The following is an 18,478-nucleotide window of genomic DNA, read 5'->3' on the forward strand; positions in this document are numbered from 1 at the left end:
GTGCATGGGTAACACAATCCAGCTGTGTCACAGAGGCTCCCATCAAGTTATTGTTTGCCTGTATATAGACTAATTGCTACGTATATTTTTTTCTTTCTTTTTTCCTACTGAAATACACAACATACACAGTTCAATCAAATATCCATGCAGTCAACTTACACAGTGCATTCATAAATAGTTTGCTAAAGATAAATATCATATATAAATAAATGCCTCTTGCCTAACATTTTTGACAAATTTGGATAAAAAACTAATAATAAATTATCGTGGTCAAACATGTTTGAGGAACAGGTCCTGAGAAAGACAGGATGTCAAGTATCACTGCATGCATAACAAGGAGGAATCTATATGCTGATGTTTCAGTCAAAGATGAGTTTCACGTCAAACATGTCACATAAGATCCAAGAACATTTTTCTGTCCAAAATAAGAATTAGAAATACTGCCAGAATAGACAGACAGAGACATAATTGGATATAATATTGTCTTGAGAGATATTAACCATTCTAAAGAATAAGCACTGGACAAAATACCAAGAGGCAGGATGTTAGAAATTGTGAATTAGTATTTTCAAAATGCCTGTTGATTTTATGTTTTCCTTTCTTAAGGTCTTGAATAACATTAAAACTGATAACACTAGTATCACAGGGGTGTGGGGTGTGTGTGTGTGTGTGTGTGTGTGTGTGTGTGCCATATATTCTTGAGTTTAGTGAACACTTTTTAAAAAAAAACCCACAGCTGTGTAAGAGGGGGTTCACAATATACACGCCATAATGAGTTTTGATGTCCCCAACCCCCAACAACGCAAAGCCATTACTGTGAGCATGTAACATTGAAATACCATGTCAACAAATCCATACTGAAGTACGCAAATTAATCATGTACTAGTGTTCATTGTATATCTGGACGTATGTTTGTAACCTTATTTAATTAATTTTATTCAAAATTCCTTTGAATATTGTTTTAATTAATTTCGGCGAAATCGTGTGTGGAGTGATCAGAAGGTCACACAACTCATCGTTATAAACAGCAACCACGGTCAGATTACCGCTACTGACGCCTTGAAACGAACTTTAGTCGACAGCGAATGGATACATATATCATAAATGCCATACTTTGACTCATTAAAAGTCATATTTGTTGTAGTTTGACGATTCTATGTCTATACATAGTTCTCGCGATCACGTGCGCGGGAGCCTGGACGGTAACTGGTCCATTTGTTCCATGTGAAAAAAATAAATAACAGGCAATAGTGATCAGCTGCACCAAAGTGCTGTGCTTAGGGTTATTATTATCTTGAATATATTTAGTAAAATCTGCAGCTAAAATAACAAGACATTGGAATGTATTATTCCTGATAAAAAAATAGTTTCAAAATCCCAAAAGTTATATCATTGGGTAAGTTTAAACCGAATCACCGGTAGATTCCAAGAAAACGTTTGTACAGCTGATTGCTGTTTCCGGCTTAGTTTAAGAGAAAATAGACACGGTAATCTTAATCCATGGTTGTAAAATAATGCCTAGCAGAACAAAAAATAAAAATTAAAGGGAAAATCAACATGTCTGGTGATTTTTTATCTCAAATTTCAAAATTGTACTAACCAAGTTTCTTATCACCTGTTTGTTTACCAGATTTGCTGAAGGGGTGCGGTGTAAATTTTCCAAAATACTGAATCCGCTAGAGGAGGTGCACATTATACTTGGGTGCGCACTATACTCAAGAAAATACGGTACTACAAACAAAAAACATGCTTTAAATTCTTTTATAAAAAAACACATTATCTTTATCATGTTTATTTGTTTCTACATCTCCAAATGTAGGAAGTAAATTTTGTTTGTAAAACAAATTGGACGAGCCTCATGTTTATAAAAGCTCTGAAAATAGTATGACAGAAAAAAACTCAAGATGAAAACTTGAGAACATGGGAGAGTAAAAAAACACATTAATAATGATGGTGTCTGATACATCAGGTCTTTCATGTGTCAACATGAATGTAACACCAGTCAACTGATTTCACTGGCAATAGATTTGTGACAATTTTCACTGATACATGAATATTCAGCTATTTCAACTCTGTTCTTCTTTTCCATTTGTATTCTGTTTTAACTTCATGCACTTTTTCTGTGTCTCAAAGGCCATTATTCCCAACAGATGGTACCTAGTTCTTGCCTGATCTAGTTTTTAAACTGTATTCCTACATGACCGATAAAGTAACTGTCAGCTGGAATGATACAAGTTGGAGAACAATGTGACCATTACAACACTGACAGAAACCATCATTCATGTACGCAGAGAAAACGAGCTGATTGTAACAGTAGCAGATATGATACAGAGTACTACTCAAGACAAAAGTTGAATAATTCATGACAACCTCTATCATTGTCTATGTCCGTCCTTGGAGACTCATTACACAATACTATGGCTCACTATGGGTGAAGCATTGAGCACCAGCTTGGACCAGTCCACTTAAGGACTATACAAATCTTTACATTATCGGGGGATTTTAGGGGCTGGTAGAGTGTGGGTTAATTTTGTTTGTCAGGAGATTGACATTAGGGGCTGTACTAATGTCAGTGGTCTTAAATAACAGAAAATGAATCAAGTTTGACATGGCTTCTTCACCAACAGGACAGTTTTAGGGCTTGAAGATTAACACTCTATTATCATTGAAAGTGGAAAGTGACTAATATTTATTTTTAAACTAACACATAACTGTAAAATGGGATGTAAATTATTCCACTGTTTTTTTATGTCACTTTTGCTGGGAATTGTCTTAAGCACTAAATTTGGATGCTCAGGGACCAAACCAAATTGGGAACTAGTAGTAATCAACACCAATTGCGAGATGGAAGCTGGAATTGTGTGTTTAGAGGTAATTAGGGATCGGTCATCTATAACAAGGGTGGGGGAGAGTGGAGGGTGTGTGGATGTGTGTCTGTGTGTGTTTCAAACATATACAATGTACTAAATGTACTGAAAACAAAGACCCTCCCAACTGCTTGTCATATTTTGGGATGACCCTCCCCATGACCCTGCCTGAAAAGACAAAATGCACATGTACTTAATATATTATGTGTAATACATGCCAAAAAAACAATACTGCTGTTTTCTGTTGTCAGATCCTGACCTAGATTATTAGCGCTCAAGTTGGGAGTTAGTTAAGAAAAGGTGAAAAACCTGTTACTTCATTTGTCAGTAAACGTGTTACTTTAGGAACCAATATCACTTTCTAAGAACGGAAAAAATCAATAGTAACAGCTCGTAATTCTTTCCTCGAAACATATTACATTACACATTGGTTACAATGTGACCATGAACAGCTTACTCTTCAAACACTCCAACAGAAGTGTAGGATTTGGAAGTGGAACTTTAGTTTCACTGAATATAACCAAACAATACCCAAAGTAGTACAGCACTGCTTCATAAAGCAAGTGTGGAAAGGAAAAGTCCAGCTGTACAGCATCCTCATCACATGTTACAAACACATTAAAAACATCACTGAACTATCCATAAACTATCCACCAATTCAGCAAACTTCAAACCAACTCATTTGAAACCAAACATACTGACATCATCCAAAAACAAAATGGCTGCCTATTTGACAAAACAATCAGGTTTGTGTGGAAAGCATTGTACACACATGGGATGAGTATGACATCCAACTCCATATTTTTTTTTCTACAGACTCAACAGACGTTGACAGTCGGTGAAAGCTTTTATTGAACAGCTGCTCATGTTGTATGAGCATAAAAATTAAAGATGGCATCTATCAAAGTGCTCAATATCAACAACAACCACAAACAAAGACAAGTCTCTGTCGTTCCATTTAATTGAAAGCGATCAATAGCTTTCATGGGCAACTCTCTAGTCCTGACATCGAATCCATAGTCAAGTATAAGTACTGTCAAGTGTAGCTGCATGTGACGGACTGTGATAAAATAAACTAGATATCATTCACAGCTACAGGTATCTCAATTTGGACAAAAGCTATTGGTTGACCTGGTCCATCTGCATTCTTTGTCAAAGTGAGGCTCAGCCATCATAAATCCCACTAGGGTAGACAAAGACACACCAGTAGTTTAATATCTTCCCTCCAAAACATTGTTTTGAAATATCATCACCAAATTCCAGAATATTCAAACCATGTAGCCCACATTGAATACCAGATTATTTCTTGTTCTGCGGTCTCCAGCGTGTTGATGCAATTTACCAGGGAGCCCTTGAGCCCTTGAGCCTAATGACTATGTTAAGTCTTATTATTCAAAGAACTAGAAATGGTGCCACAACGGACCGTAGCTCACCGGAACTATCTTCTGGAATACAATATTCGACAGAAAGGCCATAAAAGGGTAAAAAACAAAGAAGGAAAGGTAAAACAGAAGTCTCTATGAAATAAGCATCCAACAGCGTGTTCATTAAATTACACATTGATACATGCATTACTGGCTATACCGAGAGTCAAAATTACACGTTCAGCATGACTACCATGAATACCCAACTCAGACACAGAATACTGACTCCGAGCCAACCAGTCCTTGTTTGAGCCCCTTAATGATGAGTGCCAGGCAGGGTAACAACAAGTACCATCTTTTAACATATTTTTGTGATCGAACCCCCGACTTTCTGCTCCCCAGGCTGACACTCTCCCACTAAACAATGGATGCAATCCACCAGAACATAAAGGTAAAAGGGTGAAATATGATATATAACAACCATAGCAATGTGTTACGGTTAGACACACCACCCAATTACCGCATAGATTCTGTTGGCACCTTTTAACGACACCAAAGCTTGGATTATTCATGCAAAGTCTTAACAACATAGGCTTTATAGTTTCATGGGAGATGTTGACACTGCAAAAGTAAATGACAGATGACTGACAACGAGCTACGACTGAAGCCACAGAAAGATGGCAGAAACACGACCTGACAATGCATTCCACTAAATGTCCTTGTGCTATTGTTTCATGACATTCCTCCCAATAAAGTATGTGAGAATTGACTTATCAATGCTGCAGTCAGCAATATTCCAGCTTCATCAATGCTGCCTGTAAATAATCAAGTCTTGGCCATGAAGACCAGTGGTTGCTAAAATGAGCAATTATCAACACTATCAGTGAACAATGATACAGAATCAGCCATGTCAGCCACAGTAACCCAATCTTCATTAATCTTCTCTTAAAACAAGCATGGGGTACCAGGGAAGAATTGTGTCCAAGAATCACAACTGGGGCCTGCCACCAGAAACAGCACACAGTGTCACGAACACAGCTTCAAAATTGACACTATGACCCAGACATGCAAATTATCAATAAAATCATATGGCACAAGTTCCAGTGCTCGAATAGAAGTCTTCCTTGATAACTAATAATACCACAGAGATTTGCTTTTCGACTGATGTTGTTATGAGGACTAATGGTGCAGAAAGTTAATCCTGCACATCAACCATCTTCATCAATATGAAGTGTTCATGAACTGTAGCCACCACTGACATTCCACAGCAATGATTTCTAAGTGTTTTCTCTGACATTGCAGAGAAGTCCTATGTTCCATGTCATACAGCAGTGACTGAGATCAATGACAGTCTGTGATCGATGGAGAGAGGGCATCACACAACGATGTAATTAGATCTCTGTCCCTAACCAGACACCAGGCTCTAGTCTTCTGTATGATGTATCATAAACCAACCAAGAGGTCTTGTATGCTCAGTAAGATATCATGACCAGTTTGCATTCAAGAAAATTGATCAATATTTCCCTGAGGTAATAATAATGTAAAGACACTACTTAACTCAAAATGAGGACAAGAAGGAAACAAACATATGTAAAAAATGTATCTTAACATAAAATTATGATTTACTAAATGCATTTTATAAAAAAAAAATATTTTATGCTCAAGAGCATATATGTGCCCACCAAATGTGCATCAAGAGGTTAAAATGTTTGGCCAAGCTGACTGGGGTCTACATGAAATTACCTGGTAAGGGCTCGAATACAGGACGGAGAGATTGAGGAATAATATTGCCAACCTTGGGTTAAAAATTCACTCACTCACTCACTCTGAAGGCAGGAGTCTGGAGCTTAAGATGCCATATAGATGTGACACAAATGAAGGCAGTCAAACCCTATAAACAGTTTCTGATACACCATATAGAACTTCTCCTTTGCACCAAAAGAGTACTTCTAATAAATCAGTGATGTTTTGTAGTCTTAAAGAATTCTTGCAGTAATGAGTATGGTCCGTATGTTGAACCTGTTCTGCAGATCAGTCAGGATATTATCTACATGTGCTACCTACTACTGTTATATGCTTTGTATTTCTTTATCTTCACAGGAGCATTGGGTTAGCTGACTGATGAACGAATTCACTAGTTGCTTTAAAGGCCAGGTTCAGTTCCCAAAATACTGAATACAAAACATCAATGCCAGAGAATAATCACTCTTGATTATCTGCTTAAACAGATTCCATTGGGCACCAAAGGCCAAATAGTGATGAAAATTACATGAATGAATCACTGGTGTTTCCACCCGCCACACACACAATTTGCACTAAAAAGTAAGCGTTCCTTTGTTGCCTAATGCTGCACCAATCAAGACTCCTGCCATACAATGGCAGCCTGTAAACAATCAAGTCTGGATCTAGTCAGACAATCAATTATCAGCATCATGAACAATGATGATGTTGGGGTGCAGTGCCACATTGTCAACCAAATCACCAAACCTGACCACCTGATCATTTAAAGTAAGTGCCAGTGAGAAAGAAATGTGAAAACTCCCTGTAAACTCCATGCATGGGAAAGTCATATTCAGAGGATTCTGAATGTCTACCATAACATTTCTGGAATGATTTGATTTCCAACTGTGGTGAACAGTTGAGGTGAAGCTCTCATATACCTTGGCATTTAAATGAGATGATCTATATGTCTGAAAATGAGATTAAACATCTTGGCAATGTGTCCTTACTGCCATGCAAGTCATTAAAGGGCAAGTAAAGTCAACACAGCAACTTTGAAGGTTTTAATACTGTAGGGACATACCTAATCACAAATGCTTGACCAAAAATAAATTTGAAGAACGTTAAAAGCATAAAAAGATGATAAAAATCAACGGGTGACAGCTGCTGATACAAAATCATGGTGACAATATTCTATCTATAAATGGTAGGCTGGTTGGATGAAGTAATCTTGGTCACAGTTGATAACCGGCTTGAATCTATGGATGTTTATGGCTCCTGAAAGTGTTGTTTTTTAGGTTGAAAGTGAGGACAATTGGGATGGTTTGCCTGGAGCTTTGCTGAATGTGAACTGAGACAGCTGATTTAGAATAGCTTATAGTAGCCATCAAAGGATTCAAGCTGACCAGCAACAGAGACCAAGGTTACTTCATCCCATCAGTTTACCATCATCTAACCTACCAGAATCACACAGAGACTAACACTGTTAATAACCATAGTATCACAGGTACAGAAGCTCACCTACATTGGACAATTTAGCACTTCATACAACAAGGATGCCTAAAGGACAGATGAATGGTTTAACTGTTTTGAAAAAGACAGATGCTGATACTGACTTTGATAAAAATCAAAGATTTTTACTTTTACTTAACAAAACATAGGCATTGAATTATGATAGTGTAATTTAATATTTAGCTTAGCTTACATGCCTGATTACAAAGTTCTGCCTATCTGGATAATATTGAATTTTTCAAAAGAAAACTTTTACTGCATTATAATAAGGATTCTATAAACATTTCAAAATAACATACCTAATGGCCTCAAAGAAGTTGAGTTTGGCATGACAGCTGTATTCATAAAAATATTTTCCATTTGGAATATTGCAGACTGAAAATCATACTTTGTTGTAAATCAGGAACACATATGTTTTAATGCAGTCCAAATGATGAGAAAAAGAAATCTTGTTCATGAGGCCTATGATTATTTATGATGTGTGAGTGACTTCATAATCTTCAAAATGTCCAGAACAGCTTCACTGATGACCACGCTCAGTTGAATGGACAAATAATTCTTGGTCTCTTAATGCTGAAGAGGGGACAGTAGGATAGCCTAGAGGTTAAAGCATTCACTCGTCACGCCGGAGACACGGGTTCGATTCCCCCACATGGGTACAGTGTGTGAAGCCCATTTCAGGTGTCCCCCGTCGTGATATTGCTGGAATATTGCTAAAAGCGGCTGAAAAATTATACTCACTCACTCACTAATGCTGTAGACACTGTTGTTGGAACATATAAACTATACTTCAGTTAGTTTAGGCAAATTCATACAAAATGTTGCAAAAACCTGATAAAAGTCGTAAAGTCTCATGACTACATACATGTATTTATTCCCTTGTGTATCAATGCCATACTGTGAAGGCTATCTATTATCAAGATATGCAGTGACGCTGAAAAGTGGACTCAATGTGGGACTGACTGATGTACCATCATAAGTTGATAGGTTTCCTAAGAAAGTATCTGATAATAAGGAATTCTACCATGACATTGATGAATGCTTGATTCCGATTGATTAAAAAGGGGTTTCCTTTTTGCTATGGAAACCCCTTACAAATATATTAAGCTTTTTCACCAAAAATGTGCGTATGAATACATAGATAGCCTACATATCGATTTATAGAAAATGGCTGCCGAATGATCACCCCCATATGAACTGTAAAACATATCTATATTTCCTCTAATACACGCTGGGTCTCTAATACCAGACAGGTCTCTAATACACGCCGAGTCAAGGGCTCTCGCGTAATTAATAGACGGCGTAGCGTCAAATAGAGGAAATACGGTAGTTTAATATCAGATGTTTGGGGCGTTCTAGGCCGCAACCCTGACTGCTTTGAGGATGACATTAAAGATTTAACGAAGGCATATCTTTAGCATACAAATGAAATGTTTATGAAACTGTTAGAGAAATGTTCTATGGTGACCAGAATCGGAACAATTTCAGCTATTTCCTCACTGAAACAACCGACAATGAAAGTAAAATATAACATTATAAAAATTATTTGAAAAAACTTTATTCATGACATGTTGTTTACAAACCTTTTTCTGATCAATATTTGTTGCCATCTCTGTAAACCACCACCGTTAGAATTTGGTAGGAGGGGATCTGAAAGTCCATCAGAAAACACTCCCCTTCGAAAGTCCACGAAAACAATGTCCCAACTGAAGTGACAGCCTATCAAACTTGATGAAATTCATTTCAGAACATGCACAATTAAGAAAATCATACACGATCCACTATTTCTGGAACACAAATGTCTAAGTTCTGTCACTATTTGGCTTTGGATCCGTGAAATCTTGAATTAATAGGTCACACCATGCAGATTCCTCGTTTCAAAATATCTGGCTCGTCTGCAGCCTAAAAAGCGGCTGTTCAGTCATACTCAGTCACATTGGTAATCATATGGATGTACCAGCAGGCTCGATCAATCCCAGATAATCTACCTGTTAATGTTCAACCACATCATAGATCGGGGTTGTCATCTTGCTTCATTTTATAACTAGTTACGGAGAATGTAAACACAAGATTGTCAGCAATTGACAGCTGTGAGGTGTGAATAACCGTGATGTTGGTCAAGTTCTGCCACATCCAAGTTCGGGGTGGAGAGGCATTTATTTTGATTTTATTATTGTTTACTGTGAGTAATTGCTAACTAACTAATAACACTTACACATGTTAAATGTATAACAGAATGTTCATTCATAAAGCTTGCTGTAGAAATATATTCGTTTAGCATTTTAAAACCTTTTTCTATTACCCGTCACCCCTACAATAGAAATGATGGCATGTTTGATTTCCAAGAAATGACCTCTCTCACAAAATTCCAAGAAATGACAGTCAGTCCACAGTGTACAACTGGACTAAGTTTGGAGTGTTATTTGTCAACTTCTTTTTAAAAACTATGTGTTTTGAACACTTATCATGAACTACTAACGACTATGGTGTTTTTAATCTTGAACTTTAGTAATAATTGTTCCAAACATAACTATCTGTGACCACTTTTCAGAATGTTCTAAGATTGCGGACCTGTGCACCTGTGTTATTACGAGTTGCAAGAGAGTGCCGTTTTCAAAGCGTTGTTGCTGTCATGGAAGAATGGAGATAAACCTACTGTGTTTTGAAATTTGATGTAGTCCCAAAGCGCAAGGTTCCAAATTATAATAAAGAGGTATCTATTCTACAGTGGGACTACATCAAATTTCAAAACACAGTAGGTTTATCTCCTAAATGACACAATGTCAGGCGCAGATGTGTATTTCCTGTTCAATGTTGTATAAGTGACATTTACATTTGATTTAGGTACACAAGGAAATACACCATGTCTTCAAACAAACTCCTGTCTTGTAGTGTAAGAAATTAAGCAGAAACCTATTGTTAGGTGTAATAGTTGAAAACTTGGTTGTCCCTTGACTTAAATACAGTATAGAAGCATGCTGAACGATCCCTGAGCCCCCCTAATTACGAATACTGTACTTGTGAACAATTAACATCATTAATGCAGTCTAACAATAACAGCATCTAACTCTCCTTACTTTGAGGACACAACTACGATTACTATCACTGCTAATTACTACATATCTAATGCACTGAAATCCCATGATGCCAACCCTATCCCTATATCAGTGACACATAACCCTTGACTCTTGACCTGGCCCACCTTCCACAAAACCATCCTTAAGCTAGGACGATCGTAAGTCCATGTTAAAGAATGGGATTTACAATAATCCGAGTGTGAAGAGTGCTTTGTGGAACAAGGCCCAGTAAAGTAACTGAGCTTTGACAACACAAACAAGTGATCCATAAACTGCCCAATGATCCACAGTGTTAGGATATAGTCACACACAGTCAGATCACGCTGGGAGTTGGGCTTCCCTGATGCACATCGACCCAGGAACCAGTCACACTCATCAGTAGGACTGCACAGTATTACCAGTATACTGAAATACATATTATAACTAATAGTACAGATTGCAATCTTTATTTCTGTAAATTGGGTAAAAAAATGTTACAAGTTCCGTTATTATTTGTATCTTATAACCTAAAATGTGATTTTTCTCTCCCCTGTATCCATGACTACAAAATGGTGGCAACTGACCATGCTAACTTTTACATGGCAATATTTACTTGAGCATGTACAAATAGGTTCTGCATGTACAATCAGTGTCAATTAGTGTCAAGCACTTTAGCTCCCAATATATTGCAATACTATCACAATACAGACACCTGTATCGCAATATACATGTATTGCAAAACAATAATTTTGCCAATACAGCAGTTGAAACTGACATTTTTAGTCCACTAGTCCTTATAAGATAAGATATAGCAAAACTCTTAATAATGGCAAATTTCTACTAGTCCTTATGATACTTTAACTATTGGGCAGCTTGGTAAGGACTACAGGACTAGTGCCAATTTCTAATGCTGCAATACACAGCCCTACTGAACAGCCATTGTGTCCTGCTAATCCCCATCTTAGATGCATCCTACAACAAGCACAGGATGCAAGGAAAACCTTTTCTCCACCCAATTCCCTGTAGACCCAAGACCCTAGTTGTAATACCTGGTCATGTTCCGGGCAGGGTTTCCACAATCTCTATACATACATCCATTAGTAATTGTGCACATATTGCTAGGCTAATGACTACCTACACATGAGACATATATCCTGTACAAAGGCTTCTGAGGTACACTTCACAAATTACAGTGCAACATGGCTAAACTCAAGGGACCGTTGACAATGGCTTGTATCTGTCGCCATAGCACATTAGCAAAAGCAGCCCTTTTTGTCATTATTTAGTACCTGTGTTTTCATTCTGTTGTATACATGCGATTTACATGGTATATACCAGATATATACGGTAAAACTATTTACAGGTTTATATTCTTTAACATAGCTGTTATGCCAGGTTCCACTGCAGTATTAATGCATTACAGTGATATTTGCAGGGTCAATCAGTGAGTTGAAAATAAAAAGAAATCCTTTTGTTATTGACCTAAGTAATCTTTATATACATGTCTACAATCTTCCACAGTGTTGGCAAAGTTCAATCAGGACCAGCACCTTGATATCGTATGCAAGGTAAACAGGTCACACTCAAGGCCTGCGACTAGTTATGTTTCACCCCACATAATCTGTAATTCCAAGTGTCATGCTTGTTATTTACGTTTTTACCCAAATCCTATCTCAGTATGTGGTCATTTCTTGGAAATCATGTCAATGTACGTCAAACATTAGAGAGACAACCCTTTAGCAAATTATATGTAACAATATCATGTAAATCATGTAATTTTTGTTTACATTCTGCCGATGTCGACTTGCCTATTTTTAAGTTGCATGTAGCATCAAAGATAAATACAAAAAGATATTCATAAGCATATGAACGACTCATTTTGACATTCATATGTTATTCACAAGACTGTATTCTTAAAATCAAGTAAACACTGACGGAGTACTTCCACATTCCTTGGGAAACCCTTGGAAATTAGCTAGCACAAAAAAATACAGAAGCATTGTGCCATTCTGTTGGTGAGGGATTCCGCTATCACCTAGGAGACCCCTGGAATGTGCCTTGATCAAACCTGAATGTTTGAAGAGTTGATCAAAAGGAAGAAGTGCACTGAGTGCGATAGGAGCGACTTCGACTTGGTGGAACTCAGAAGACCGAGCTGTTGTCTGGCTGGATCATGAGGTGTGACGAAGAAGTTCTGACCAATGGGAGATACCAGGATGACTGCCTTGAACTCGAGATTTTGATGTGAAGTTGCTTCTCTTCGACCGACCAGCACCCTGTTACCTGTAGATCATGGAAGTGTGCTCTCCAGCCTGTGGTTGATGCATCAACGAAGCGGTGTAGAGTCAGGATGAATGGCCTCAACTCTGAAAACAAACATTTGATTTTACTAGCCATCACTGGAGGTGCGGACACAGATGAAGTGGCAGGGAGATCAGTGTCTAGCAATTATCACTCTCGATGAAGGTCCTGAGGAAGCACTGGAACCGACAAAGGTGAAGTTGGCCCGTCTGAGTAAGAGCCTGTGCCGATATCAAAAGGCCGAAGATCTGTTACCATTGTCGTAACAGAAGAGGTTGTTTGAGCGCAATCAGCACAAATGTTGAAACCTTGACCATTGATCCAGAGGAACGATCATCTTGCCCAGACGGGTGTCGAAGAGGGCACCAATTAACTGGAGTCATTAGTGGGAGTTGCCTCGGACTTGCTGATGTTGATGTGCCAAATGAGTTGATGGAGAGGGCGTAGTGTGAGATCGAGATGTTGGAGATGGATGTCTGTATCTTCGTTGGCCTGAATTGAATCACTGATGTAGGATTCAAACACAATTCCATGGGCGTGCTTGATGATTCAGGTAAATAGTCATGGGGCCAGAGAAATTCAAAACTGGAGCACTCTCCATTGGTAGTGGCTGCCTTGCAAAAGGAACCGGGGAAATGACAACGCACCCAATGGATGGGAACGTGCAGGTACACATCCTGCAGATCGAGACTGACTATAAATTCGCTGGGACAAGTGATTGTACAAAGAAACACGATTGACGTCATCCTCAAATGTGGCGGCTACTCTAGGTACAACATGTTGAATGTTTTCATGTTTTAAAATAAGACGAAGTTTGAGGCTGCCTTTCTTCGGGACCAGAAAATCAAGGGAGTAAACTGAGGCATCCAATAGCATTTTTTGCAAGCTATGTACCTATGTCATCTTTGAGAACCGGAAGTTGACAGGCTGCATTGGAACGTCATTGGAGGAGTTCCATTGAGGGGCAGTTGATCTGGCCTGTATGAGGAACGACACAAAGAGATTGTCCAGGATGGCCCAATTCCTTACATAGAGACCTAGTCTTCCACCTATTGGTGAGGGTACAACAGAAACGGCTGGAGTTGTCCTGAAGTCAAAGCAAGCCACATGGAGGTCTGGTCGCCAGTTCTGGCAGACTTGTTGCTGTCCTTAGATCTCAAGAAAGATACAGTGCGTCCAGAGGACTTTGATCCATGTTGTCCTTGATGGCCATGTCCACGAAAAGAGGAAGAGGATTTACCACTGATGACATCATGGAAGTCACATTGAGCAGAACGAAGATAGGACGTTGACGATTGTTCTTTTGCTGTTCTTCAAGATGATGCATGCATAGGAGATTGTCTGTCACTTGAAAATGAGTGTCACGTTTAACATCTTAAGATATCTCTTGAAAGCGATCCACAAAGAGCAAATTAGTGGAGTAGGGAAGCTGGCATAAACAAGTCTTAAATTGATCATCCCATGAACAATGCCGGAGCACATCACGATGTCACAAGGCAGTGACTGATCCCCCATGATGAGCGAGATGGTTTAAGATAGCTGTGATCTTGTCCTGGATCATCACTTCCATGAACACAAGCCTCTTCAGGAGAAGTTGCATGAACCATCAACGATAGAAGAGCCTCAGTATCTGAGAGGATAGTCAAACCCAAAGGTAAAGTCCTATGAATGGTAGTGTCTAAGTGAGCCAAATCACGATCCTCCATGGTTGAAGAAGTCAACGTACACTTTGGGCACAAGGTCTCAATATTACCATCTAGATCAGAAGCAGTAGTAGAATTGCACAAACCATGAGTGCCAGCATCTTCGTACAGCAACCGAGGGGACTTCAAATGATCGCATAACCATCGGAAGGATCCAAAGGCCTTGTTAAGATTTGTCACCATATCCGACAATACAGGATTGGGGAGGGGGGGAGGAGTGTGATGTTGAGAGACGTAGCAGAGGGAATGGTGAAGGACATATGCCGATCATCGGTTGATGTACTGCACAGAAGTTGAAGCTTGTCTGCAATCCATTGGAGAACCATAACAGGATCAGCAGTCTCAAGGCTACCTGAAGAAGATGTGGGGGAAGTGTGACGATCTACTGCAACTTCATTTGGTACAGGATTCACATTTGGAAGGAACCGAGACAACAGGGTCAGTAGGAGTGAAGGGTGTCGAAGCCGATGTGGAAGTAGTGGGCGGCACTGGAGGTCCGGAATGAGACAGTTTGCAATATAGATTGAAGATCTTGTGTGAGAATGGTAGTTAAATCATTAGGACATCATGAAGTTGGAAGCAGCTGTGTGGATGAAGGGAGTGTCACAGCAGGATTCGCTACAGATGAATTGGTGGGGTCCTGAACCGGAAGCGGAGACGGAGATCGGGAACAAGTTGCAGTACTGTGATTTCCAGATGTGGCTATCAGCCCTGTAAGCAGAAGGTAGATGCTTGCAAGGAGAGTGATAGTATCCAGCATGGGAGCGGTACTCCGGTAAAGGTGTAAAGGTGAATCATAAGAGTACCCATGCCAAGGAGGGGAATCATTCCCATTCACGTGGGAGGTTCACGTAATCACTGTAAGGAGGAGGATTGCAAGGAAAATCATGTGGCTGATAATGGTTTTTATAAGAGCGAGACCAATCCCGTTGGTGATGATGGTCCAGATAACTGGATGTTTAGAAGTGACCCAAAGTCTACAAATGTTCCATCAAAGCAGTATGATAATCGTCTTCGTAAGTGTTAAGCTAAAAGAATCCATAGTGAATGACGATGTGTATATGACCGATCCCCAAGTGACGATCCTTAGAAGAGCGCCAATCCTTAGATGAGTGGCGATCCTGAGTGAACCGAACTCCCGATTGCTGATCTCTGTCCTTCAATCGCCGATCATTGGAGGAGAGTTGATCCCCTAGAAGAGCAATAATCTTTGGGGAAGTGCTGATCATTCGAAAGCCGAACTTCCGATCGCCGATCCTTATTGTGAGAGTGTTGATCCTTGAAAGCAAGATTCTGTGAGCGTGAATCCTGTGAGCACTGATGGAGACAATTCGCATGGCCACAATCCTTAGAGTGGCGAACTGGTGATTGAGAACAACAAGTCGTAGACGATGAAAAGGAGCGAGCTTCTCTGCTTTTAACTGGAGGATCGTAGTGTAGTAGTGTAATCACAAAGAAACAAAACTGTATTCTCTAACACACAAACACGTCACAACTGTTGGACGACTAAAAAGAGAAGGATTTGGCAGGGGAAAGTCTGTAATCTTGGGTAGGTCACAGGGCACAGGACTTCAGTGCAGGACCCTATTGTTTGGGTTGCGACCATGGTGATGCTGGGGTGTGTCCAGGTGAATTGTTTTTTAGAAGCTGGAAAATTTATTCAAGCATTTTCCACATAAGGATCAAAAGAAGAAGGGAGAAATGCATTGTGTGAGATAGGATAAGTTAAAAAATATACAGTTATCAACATGAAGTTTGAAAATGTTGTATTTAGTCACTGATGGCAGAATATGAATAAATATGACTTTCACAAACCTTTAATCAACAAGTAGTAGCCTATTAGTGTTATTGTTTTCAGTGTTTTGTTACTTCAACAAAACAGTCTGACTGACATTACTCCAGTGTTACACACAAACATGTGAATAGAGGGCTTTCATTGAAATATATACCCATGTGGTTAAGGGTTACTGGGATGGTAAGTATTTTTTTCAATGATGAATGAGGGGTGTATAGGATAGGGGATATACTGAGGTGTATAGGATAGGGGTTGTGCACTAGAAAAGAAGAAGGTTCCAGAGAAGATAGAATAGCAGTATCTAATCTAAGTCAAGAATTGACCATATTTTGTTTATCTTTACACTTGTCTGATGTATAAATAAATTTTTCTAAGATGATCAAATGTTGATGATTGATGAATGTTGAATGTTGTTGAATGTTGATGATCAAATCATCCTCGATAAATAAGGCATGATAGACATGGGAATTGGGATGCATATTATTATGCAGAGGTATCGACCAATTACATAAATAACATAATGCTAATTACCTTCAATAAACTCTCATGAACAATCCCTCTTATAATTGCTTATTCCAGCAGATGATATAAGGTTTAATTAATTGTTGGTGAAGCAACTGGATACTTGAGCATTGTTGAAGTATGACTGTTGCCTGATTGAAAATCAATCTATTATCCAAGGTCCAATCACTGCATGTTGATAATGACCACTAACATCACAGACACTTGACAGTTTCCGGGATAGTGTGTTTACAACACCACTTCTTTGCTTTGATTGGTAGATAAGTTTATCCATCATTTGTTCATGCATATTGTAAAAGTGATGGCCGATGTTTCATTTTTGATAATAATCAGATATGACACTGGTAGAAATATATCTTAATTGAAGGGACAAGGATTCTCAAACAAACGTAGAAACAAATCGTCTTCAGATCCAGGGATGACAGCAAATTAAGTTGATTCTCAATGTGTCCCAAATATAGTCCAGGGTATGTATGTGTATCAAAGCAGTTCCCAATCATTTGATTCTGACAAGTGAAGTGACGGTTTATACAGATGAGACAAAAAGTGTTGCTTCTGCATTCAAACCATTTTTTTAGAGCTAAAATATGTCATTTCACATAACAAATAATCAGGTCACATAAATTGAGACAGGTCAGCTGTATCTATGAATATATACAACTACATATACATGACAGTGCAAACCTAAACATTTGCCCCCTGCACGCACAATTTTTATTCGACATATTCTGACGACAAGTGCCCTGTTTGCCCACTGTCACAGTAAATCAGCTGATTGGTGCAAACATTGTTTACATTCAACTGGTTCAATGGCAACACCTAGATTTTCCGTTGTTTCATGACAGAACACACATCGTTAAAACCGTATAGTTTCACTCAAATGTAAATTACAATGACACTGTATATATACACCACATTTGTTCAAAATATAGGTTTTGATGATGGTGTATGATAGTTCTTCTGATGACGTTATGTGCATAAATAGGTTAGATAAACGACTCAACTTACCAAGAACGAACTCCCATTGCTCGTTTCCTAGAGATCTTTCTGGTACTACCTCTAGGTCGAGCATGATGAATTACAGTTAGACTAACTTTCTGACGGTCATTTATTCTATCAGGACGCAGATTTCTCTTGCTATGATGCTATATCAGCAAGTGTTTACATTCAGCGAAATATCTGAACGCCATTTTTGTTTTGCTGCACACAACGCATGCGCGAATCGATTCACTTCCTGTCAGTCGCCTTCAAAGATTTGCGTCGTCTGCTTCGAAATGTAGGTCTATCTGATAATTCGGTCACAAACACTCACATAAAACAACACGACTGCGCATGCCCGAAATGTAATCTGCCCATTGTAGTTTAGCATACTGGCTGTATCCTGAAGCATGTATAATATTTGAACTGTTTGGGGATCAGTGTGTGACGTGGTCCCCGACGTGTTCATGCCATCAACCCCAGGATTACCTAGACTCAGTCACTTACAGTTCGACGTCTTATATCCCCGTGTTATGGGTTTTCGGACGCGCAAGAAACATTCGCAGATTTCTCTTATGTCACATGAACAACTAAACAACATCCCATGCTTTTATAAAAGACAACTTTCTCATAACAAGCCATCATCCGAGCATTAAAAAAT

General features: G+C 38.9%; 1 protein-coding gene across 1 annotated transcript in view; it reads right to left on the minus strand.

Annotated features, from left to right (window-relative positions):
- LOC139454552 (phagosome assembly factor 1-like) overlaps positions 1 to 18,035 on the minus strand; it is a 58,064-nt gene extending 40,029 nt beyond the window's left edge. The window contains exon 1 of the mRNA XM_071236337.1: positions 17,848 to 18,035. Coding sequence (XP_071092438.1) covers positions 17,848 to 17,911 — 64 coding nt within the window. The 5' untranslated portion in view covers positions 17,912 to 18,035. The remainder of the gene's footprint in view (positions 1 to 17,847) is intronic.
- Positions 18,036 to 18,478: the final 443 nt, after the last annotated feature.

This window comes from Haliotis cracherodii, unplaced genomic scaffold (assembly GCF_022045235.1).
Source record: "Haliotis cracherodii isolate W230 unplaced genomic scaffold, xgHalCrac1.p SCAF_10, whole genome shotgun sequence".
Classification (NCBI taxonomy): domain Eukaryota; kingdom Metazoa; phylum Mollusca; class Gastropoda; order Lepetellida; family Haliotidae; genus Haliotis; species Haliotis cracherodii.